The sequence below is a fragment of the Capsicum annuum genome, chromosome 2, assembly GCF_002878395.1.
Source record: "Capsicum annuum cultivar UCD-10X-F1 chromosome 2, UCD10Xv1.1, whole genome shotgun sequence".
Classification (NCBI taxonomy): Eukaryota; Viridiplantae; Streptophyta; class Magnoliopsida; order Solanales; family Solanaceae; genus Capsicum; species Capsicum annuum.
Genome location: NC_061112.1, coordinates 153474866 through 153485087, shown reverse-complemented (window position 1 = coordinate 153485087; position 10222 = coordinate 153474866). Strand labels below are relative to the sequence as shown.

At 34.1% G+C, this 10222-nt stretch overlaps 1 protein-coding gene across 1 annotated transcript; it reads right to left on the bottom strand.

Moving 5' to 3' along the window:
* Positions 1-6678: 6678 nt before the first annotated feature.
* LOC107860782 (protein LAZY 1) lies at positions 6679-9869 on the bottom strand. Its single transcript, XM_016706254.2, has 6 exons — positions 9257-9869; positions 9109-9178; positions 8582-9003; positions 8153-8383; positions 6997-7177; positions 6679-6893 (listed from the first exon to the last, which is right to left on the bottom strand). The coding sequence occupies exons 1-6, from the start codon at positions 9260-9262 to the stop codon at positions 6874-6876; spliced, it is 930 nt and encodes a 309-aa protein (XP_016561740.1). The 5' UTR covers positions 9263-9869; the 3' UTR covers positions 6679-6873.
* Between the last annotated feature and the right edge of the window lie 353 nt (positions 9870-10222).

Below are 10222 nucleotides of genomic sequence, written 5' to 3'. Positions count from 1 at the left end.
AACTTTTTTTAAATGCAAAACTCATATTTTTAGTTAACATATTTAAATTGAATAAATTCTAACGATAAATAAACAAAGAATATAAGTAGAATTGAAAAAAACATAGCACAACATTTTGGCAAGTTGAAATTAGGGGTGTCAAACGGGCCAGGCCAACCCGGAACCGGCCCTTCCATTTTAACCGGGTTGAGGGCCGGTTAAGGGCCGAATTTGACGTTATCCGGGCCGGACCGGGCCAAACAGTAAAAAAAATTAAAACCCACCCTAACTCGGCCCACTTAACCCAACCCGGTCAAACCTACCAAAACTCAGTCAAACCCATTTAAAAAATAAATAAATAAATCCAATATACACTATATACACTCCAATATACAATATATATTTTTTTAAAAATATATAAACAATTACACATATATACGTACCATTTAATATATAATTATATATGACTATACGTACTACTTTAAATAAAACATATGCTATAATAGTATAATATATATATATATATATATATATATATATACACACTACAATATATATATATATATATATATACTAATTTATAAAACATATACACATGTATACGTTAAATATATACTACTTTAGAAGATATATACACATATATATGCACCATTCAATATATATGTACTACTTTAAATAAAATATATACTACAATATACATATATATATATACAACTATATGTACATATATATAGTTACATACTAATTTATAAAACATATACACTTGTATACTTTAAAGATATACGTCTATAGAAGATACATACACATATATACGCACCATTCAATATATATGTACTACTTTAAAAAAAGTATATACTACAATATATATACTAATTTATAAAACATAAAGTAATGTATACGTTAAATATACACGTCTATAGAAGATCTATTCACATATATACACTCTATTCTATGTGTATGTAATACTTTAAATCAAATATACTATAATATATATACATTACAATATATATTTGTATAGTTATATACTAATTTATAAAACATATACACATGTATACGTTAAATATACACGTCTATAGAAGATCTATTCACATATATACACTCTATTCTATGTATACGCACCATTCAATGTATATATACTACTAGTTATAAAATATACTACATTATATATACATTACAATATATATATAGATATACTTATATACTAATTTATAAAACATATACACATGTATACGTTAAATATACACTTCTATAGAAGATATATACACGTGTATACGCACCATTCAATGTATATATACTACTACTTATAAAATATACTACATTATATATACATTACAATATATATAGATATACTTATATACTAATTTATAAAATATATACACATTTATACGTTAAATATACACTTCTATAGAAAATATATGCACAAATATACAAAACATATGCTACTTAATATAATAAATTAATAATATTTGGCAGTAAATTAATAATATATTATAAATAAGTTTTTAATTTAAAGTAGAAAACTAGAAATTCAATTTAAAATTTTAAATCGTTAAATGAAAAAAAAATAAAAAACAAGAACTAAGGAGTGAATGAATTTGGAGAATTTTATTGATTGCAAAATGATCCAAAATTTATAATTTATATGAATGAAAAATCTATAAATTATGCATCATTTTTTTCAACTCATTCATGTTAATATTAATGGAAACTTGCATGGGATAGTCAAACTCAACGGGGGCAAAACCATGCATTGGACTTGATTTTGCTGAGTTCTCCCGTGAAGTCATAATTTCTTCAAGTTTCAGCTCGTCTCTCTTTCCGCTCTAATCCAATCTCTGAGGCAAACTAGAACATTCATTGCATTGCTTCCCAATGAGTGTCGGTTGTCTCCAAGCTGCTGTCGTCCCTGACTAAAGGCGCTCTCTGATGCAACGGTTGACATTGGAACATTCAAGATATCTCTAGCTAATCTTGAAAACACAGGATATTGTGTTTCATTACTCCTCCACCAATCCAACGTGTTGATCCGTCGTCTGTCCTCTGGTGCAGTCCGAAGATAATATTTCAGCTCTTCCCGATAAGTTGATGTGTAAGTTCTCTCATCAACACTGTTCCAACAATTTAAATCATAAAACGAATCAGAAAAACCACTATGTGCCGGCCTTTTAGAAGATGATGGCTCCTCGAGAGGATGAGGAGCGACAGTTGGAGTGATATTTGTATGTACGGCTAAATCAAATAAATCAGCATAGTGATTATATAATTTTTCTATGTAATCCTTTGCATCAGTCGTAGCCGTCCACAAATCAGGTTGTACTTGTTCAGAATCATGGTTAGTATTTATTTCTAAGTTAGTATAAGTAAGAGTACTAAACTGACACATATGATTATATTTCATGCACTGATTTAGCATAGCACCAACCAAGTAAATAGGGGGAATCGGGAAAAAATATTTTTTAAATTTCGTAAACATGGCGCCAACAGCTTCTTCATAACCTTCTTTATTTTTATATTCTTTGAGCAAACCAGAAATATCGGTTATATATGCCAAAATATTACAAACAGTAGGATAATAAGCACCGAAAAATTCAACCGTAGCTACATAAAATTTTTCTAAAAACTTAACAAGATCATTAATTACAACCCAATCAGAATTATGTAGCATGCAATTAGTAGAATCAGCAAATGAACTGCAATGTTGGTTAAAAGCTAGTGTAATAGGAATTCTATATTTATAACAAGTTTTTAAAAATTCATACGTAGAATTCCATCTAGTATCAATTTCCTCAGGCATCAAAATCGGTGTAAATCCATTTTCTTGACACTTAACTTTAAATTCTCTAATTCTCGATCTACGATTATTTCCTTGAATAAAACCAACGGCAAGACGAATTTTTTCAATATAAAGCTAAAAAAAGTCAAGACCATCTTTTATAATTAAATTATATATATGACATGCACACTTAATATGAAAAATTTCAAGCAAGAGCGGAGATAGCGTAGATTTTATTTTTGTTATAGCAGTCTTGTTGTTAGAAGCATTATCAAAAGCAATACATAAAATTTTATTTTTGATACCATAATATCCGATAATTTTAACAATAGAATCAGTAATAAATTGTCCAGTATATTTACGATCTTCATCATATAAAAAGCAAGAATACGTTTTTGCATCACGAAATTACTATCCATCCAATGACAAGTAACAGTTAAATAATCATTTTTATTTACAGCACGACCAAGATCAGAAGTTAGGGACAATCTAAATTGAATATTTTTTAACAATGCTAATAAATAAAAACAATATTGTGAATGGAGTCTAAAAATATCAGACCGACAAGTAGTTTTAGGAATACCATTAAACATAGGATTATAAATTGCTTGTATATAACGAATAAAGGCATCAGAAGAAGGAAAACTAAAAGGCAAACAACCCACAGCTACCATTTTAGTTATTTCTTCCCTGTCCCTCAATTTATTATACTTTTTCGCTACGTGACCGGTTGCTGGGTCCATTCTAGTTTGCGTTGACCCACCAACTTCCCCACCACCTTTTGCAATATTTAACTCTCTTTTGTGATCTTCAGCTACATGTTTCATTAACGTACCCGTATCCCCTTGCTTGCCTCCACTTCTATGCTTATATATTTGTTGACAAATATAGCATTGCACCTCAATATCTGATATACGTTCAAAAAAGTGTCATGCAATACTAGTTCTTTTACGAGGTTTTGGGGCACTGGGAGGATGGGAAGGGAGATTAACTGATTCAGATCTAACGTTAGCCTCTCCTACTGCGGGTGTCTCAGCAATATTTTCATTATCTTCGTCTAAATTAACCGCATCTACTTCATTTTCTTCTTCTATACCATAATTTTTTCGAGCTTCTACATAATCCATATCGTGAGCACCTACACCTATTTCTTCCTCAAAAGGTGTACCAAGCGGTACCGGAGGCGAAGGCACACGGGTATATCTACTACTTGAACTACCTCCACCGCTAGTAATTCGCCTTTTAATACCACTACCGCTTTCGGGACAAAAAATTTTAACACCTTTAGTAGCAAGGTTTCTTAATTTATCCATAATATAAATTAAATTAAACTAAAAATATTCAAAATACACAAATATAATAAAATTAAATATTAAACAATTAATACAATAAATAAAAATTAAACGTAAGAGATGGAACGACAATACCAAATTTTGAAAGTATCCAAAGATTGCGACTTTAGAAACTTCCGTTCGTACTTTGTAAACGAAAAATTAAAAAAATTAAAGTGAACACTTTAAGAAATTAAATATATTGAATATTTGAGAATTGAGAATTGAGATTTGAGAGAGAATGAGATTTGAGAGAGTGAAAAATTGTGTGAAAAATAATTTGAAGTTGCAGGGTATTAATAGATTTTTTTGGGGGATTAAAAATATTTTTTAAAGTTTTTTTTTTTTTTTAATAAATGGGCCCAAACTAGCCGTTTGGACCCAAAAACGGCTATATAGCCGTTGGGCCAACGGCTAGTTTGGCCCAAAATCCAAAATATCTTTTTTTTTTTAATTTTTTCGGGCCGGACCAAGCTGGTTAACCGGCGGGCCTGGACCGAGCTTGGTCCGGGCCGGTTAACTGGCGGGCCTGGACTGGGCTTGGTTCGGGCCGGATTAGCCGGGCCCATTTTAACAAAATAACCGGCCCGAGACCCGGAACCCTAAAGCCCTAGGGCTTACCGGGCCGGGTCAAACCGAGCCGGGTTAGATACTAGGGCCGGGCTGGGCCGGGCTGGGCCGGATCGGCCCGGCCCACTTGACACCCCTAGTTGAAATACTAATAATGAAATAATGTTGCAATGCTTAATATAATGATTGATTGTTGCAATGCTTCAAATTTTGAAAAAGAAACACCATAAAATATTTTTGAGTTTTTTGTAAGCAGACTAGAGCAGTGAAAGGGAGGATAAAAAAGGATAAATATACAGGAAGTGTGATTAATGTTAGTTGTTTTTTTAGAAGGCAAAATGGCTCAGTGGGCCTCTGTACTGGGTCGGTTTTGTAAGTTGGACACTTCTACTTACATGTTTGTCATCTGGACCCTGAACCCATTAAAAAGCTATATTTTACATTCTTTGACCGTTGATCGAGCCTACGTGGCATTGAAATTGCTGAGTAGGATGAAAAGCGTGAAGGCACTCACCTAAGGTGCGAGTGGAGATCAATTTTTGATAAATTTTACATTAAAATAATTTAAAAAAAAATTAAAAAGGCCACTCAACTTTTTTTTTAATTTTTTTAATTCAGAAATATTTTTAAAAATTAAAAAATCCCCCCTTCCCCACCCCCTCCCCCGTCCAGCTATCCCCCACCCCACCCCCTCCCCCATTGACCCCAACCCCCTCTCCCCCACTTCTCACCCCACCCCACCCCCCGTCCCAACACCCCCACCTTACCCCCAACCCCATCCCAACACCCTCACCCCACCCCAACCCCGTTCCTAGTACCCCCCACCCCACCCCGTCCCATCCCAACACCCCCACCCTACCCCAGCCCCATTCCCAGCACCCCCACTCCACCCCAGCCCCGTCCCAACACCCCCAACCCACCCCAACCCCGTTCCCAGCACCCCCACCCCACCCAGCCCCATTCCCAGCACCCCCCCCCCTCCCACCCACCCCGTCCCTAGTACCCCCCACCCCCCTTCCCCCCACCCCCACCCTACCCCAACCTTATTTCCATCCCCCCTCTCCCCCCAATTCAAATTTTATTTTATTTTTTAAAATTTTCCTCTCAATTCAAATTTTTTCATATTTTGGGGATTAAATTTAAATTGAATTGAAAGTGAGTGATAGTGGATATTGAAAAATTAGTGAATTTAATGAATAATCTTGAAAAAACTTAAAGTTTTTATGAATTTGTTAAAGATATTCAAATTTAAAAATCGAAAATTCATTATGTTTGTATATATGAATTTATAGTTAAAAATTTAAATTAGTTGGAGAAGAATTTTAATTATTTGAAATGAATTTGATGTTTAATTTGTGAGCTAAAATAAAAACATGATTATTCAAATTTTTCTACAATTTATAAATTTTTCTTATTTAATTAAATTAATTTTAATATTTAATTTGTTATGTAACATTTTAAAAATCACTTGGAATTTTATGAAATGCTTGAAGATGACGTGGCAGATGACGTGGAAGAGTATGTTACACTCTCCAAAAAAGTGTTTAAAATGTTTTTTTTTTGGTGAGCGATTTTGCCTTTTTAGAATATAAATGAGGTGACAAAATAGGCACCAAGTAAAAGAATAGTACTATAATTACTCAAAATCTATTCCATTTCAGTATTTCACATTGTTGCAATGATCCCACATTAAAGGATAAAAACTTAGGTATTTTACTTTCTTTTCAAACGATTATCTTCAATTTTATCGATACATACTATTTTCTTAGAATGATATAACATATCTTCAGGAAAAAAAAGGCATTAATGACCTTATGGTTGAGCCGGCCTGAACGGAGGAAGCTCATACAGGAGGATCCACTTTTGACACATAACACAATCAACAAGTTCTGCTATTTGTTATTCCATATATAAATTTTCGGTAAAAAAAACAGACTATTCGATATTTTTCTTATGGTCATGCAGAAACTTATATATCTACCTTCACACATCATTTAAGAATTTCACTGCTAATTAGAAAAGAAATGAAAAAGAAAAACCTTAATTAGCAGACAATATTACTTCCTTAACAATTCCTTGCACATCAATTCATCAAGCTTAAAGTAGTCCTTAATTTATTTTTTACATTAACAGTACAACTGCGCTCACACTTGGACGATTTAATAGCACACCACAGCTCACTAGTGGATGGACAGTATTATATTCTCCAAGATTTTCCATCTACAGCTCCAGCACCAAGACTACATATATTTGCAAAAATGAGAAATGAGAAAACAGTAGTAAATAATTGTGTTTACAAGACAACCGAATAAATTGAATGTAATTAATGCTATTTTTACTTACAGTCACTATCTGTTTTAATCCAGTGCTCCCTGTTTATTACTTCCTTCTTTGGAGAAAATTTTGTGCTTGCTTCACTAATTGCTCCAGAATTACCAGCCTTGCATGAGATATTGCTTGTCTCATTATCTTGTAGATTGTTCTCATTCACAGGATGAACTTTTCTGTGAAACATTTTAAGGACCTACATAAATATCAAAACTTAATTAGTTCCTCAACCACATTGATAGAAGTGGATCCAAAATTTATATTTATGGTTTCTGTGTTAGAGTGGTTTAGAGTCCCAAGTTGGTTAGGGAATGGTGGTCGTTTATTTATATAGACTTGGAATGGATTTGGGTCTAACTCAACCTCAAAAGCTAGCTCAAGAGGTGAGCATTACCCAAGTCCATATAAGCAAACTACCGGCAGTCCATTCCCTAATCAATGTGGGACTTTTTACCCACTCTAACAATACGTGAGTAAGGACAAAGCTATGGGGTCTGCTAACTTCAATTGTGGCTCCGCCCATGCTATAATTGACTTCATGTTTGTCCTGCTTTTTTTCAGTAAGCAGTTGGTTTTTTAACTAATAGAAATGATTAAACCCAGTTTTATTGCAAAATATGTTATTAGATATCAATAGAAAAAACTCAAGACTTATTCTAGTTTGCATACTGTTAAGATTTTGATGGGAAAATAAAAATGGAAAAACTAACATAAAAGAGAAAGCAAAAGAAAGGGGTGTAAATTTAAGCCTCCTATAATAATAAAAACCTTCTTCTGATAAGTACGTACAAGTCCAAAAATAGAACAATTCATCTTATATTCAAAGAAGGTTATCACATAAAGAAGGCTATCGAAAGTTGCTATATATTCTTAGTACATAGTCCATAAAATAAAGTTATTGAAAATACACCTCACAAGTACACGACGAGGTCCGAGGAAGGATCGGACCATAAGGGTTGATCTATTGTACGCAGCCTTACCGTGCATTTTTACAAGAGGCTGTTGTTCAAAGTTAAGTTCATAGGAAAGGTTTGCTCATACTGGACAATCATATAATTAACACTTGATACCAATCATGTATATATACTTGTCGAGATAGCGGGAGATTTAGTGCAGGACTACGCTTTTCTATTCAATTTTTGATAGCTCTTGACCTTAAATAACTTCTAACCTGAGGGAGTTTCCTCTTGCTTGAAACAGATCCAGTGACTTTTCCTTTAGAAGAATCTGTAGTAGAGCTCTTTGATTTGGAATGGAGATTCCGCAGCAACTTTTTCATGAAATGAGCTGCATGTTTTTTCTTGCCTTGTTTCTTCTCTTTTCCTTCATTTCCTACATCACAGACTTGAACTATGTTTTTCTTCTTAAAGAGCTCTTCTAGGAATGTTTTCTGTTGCTTTACCTGTTGAGGACGTGAGTAAGTAAATAAATGTATGCTCTTCGTAACTACTTAAGCTTTTAGATAAGATAGTCACGTAGTTCGGTATTGTATAACAGGAAACAAAAGGTTCTAGATTTGCCACTACTCATTATAAAAAATCAGGTCCTCGTGTGAGGGGTGTGCTAAAATTATAACTAAGTACTTATAATTTAATATTACCTCCTCCTCTATATCTGGCAGTTCAACTGAAGAGCCCAAGAGATATTTCTGGAGTGGACATTCCTCCATGTTACCACAACAGTCAGTAGGTCCTGTTTGGATGAGTTTGTCGTCACTGAGGGCAATGGTTCTTTCTGATGGCTCATAGGCAGCCTCATTCACTAATTTCTCTTCAAGAAACTTCTCAAGCTCATCATTTATGAACTTCAGTTCTTTCTCTGTTATGTCTGTTTCAACATACTCAAACGGCATGGGAAAAGTTGGAGTTGGAGGGTCCGTATTAGTTGTCTGATAGTTATTACCCAGAGTTCCAATTGCCAAAAAGCCAGGGAAGATTTCATCAAATTGCTCTTCTTGAAAGTCCATTTCCGCTCCATTGCTTTTAACCTCCTTGTGGGCAGAGAAACATGTCATGGAATTTCCTGAAAAGGTGACGACTCAGTATCAGCCTTTGGGGGGGGCTAAAGCCAAATTCAAACACCGCAAGCAAAGGAAGTTCAAATGACCTGAAAAGCTGATAAGATTACCTGCTATGGTAGTATTGTTTGCTGGCTCATTGCCTTTGTGCTTTAGTTTAGAGTGCATCCAACCTAGCAACTGCAAAGAAGGATAAAGTTAGAAAAGTTGCAAACTTATGAGTCTCCAAATATAGAATTAAGTAATGATCAGCCTCACCTTCATGTTGAACGATTATCTGGAGAGATGTTTGATCGAAAGAGTTGAGTTATCGCAGAAGAGATCAAGAATCTTAGTGGAGAAACTTGTACGTGTAAACGAAGGTTTTAATAGTGATGACAGATGGTAGTTGGAGTAAGAAATGATCAAAAGGAGAAATGACTAGTTTATCATTATCTTTCCTGAATAGGAAGCTGGCATCAACAGAGATCAGTGCATACAGAAAATTACAAGACAAAAGTTGGCATTTTGTGTTAAGGATTGTAGTGAGGAGTAACAAGTTGAGAAGAAGGGTTCCAGACCCACTGGTTGTAGATACTACATTGTGATATGGGCACACGTGTTTGAAAGTATGCTATTTGGTCCTTCTATATAGACTCCTGAATACTATGTCTGTCCTCTTGGTCTGCTTTCTCTGATAATGAACTGACATTATATGTGATTGGAATACGTTTAGGCACGTTATTCTACATCCTTCGAGATCGAGCAGAAAATGGCATAAACTGAATAATGTAGGAAATACTAGAAGATTATCTGACGGCCCTGATAAAGACACGCCTGGGACAAGAATATTTGTCTGTCATCCTCATATCCTGAATAGTCTTCAAAAGATAGCTTTTGATCTTAGGGAGTTTTTGATATAAAACCATGTTCCATGTTCTTATCTCAAAAATGATACTTATTTGATATTAAGACGTTGTTGAGTCATGTCTTTGCTGCATTGATTACCGTGATGATTTGACGCCGTTGTTGGAATTGCTTTAACTGGAAATACTGATGCTATTCTCCTTTGAAGGGGTACATATATATATATAACCAATTAAGGAAGATTATGAGTATTGCACCTAGATTACACTTGATAATTGACGTTATTGATTATCACGCTATAGGTGCTAGATTAGCCTTGATGTGGATTATGACGCTAGATTATGTTAAAATTGGTTTTGGGCCTAACTCAAGTAGGAT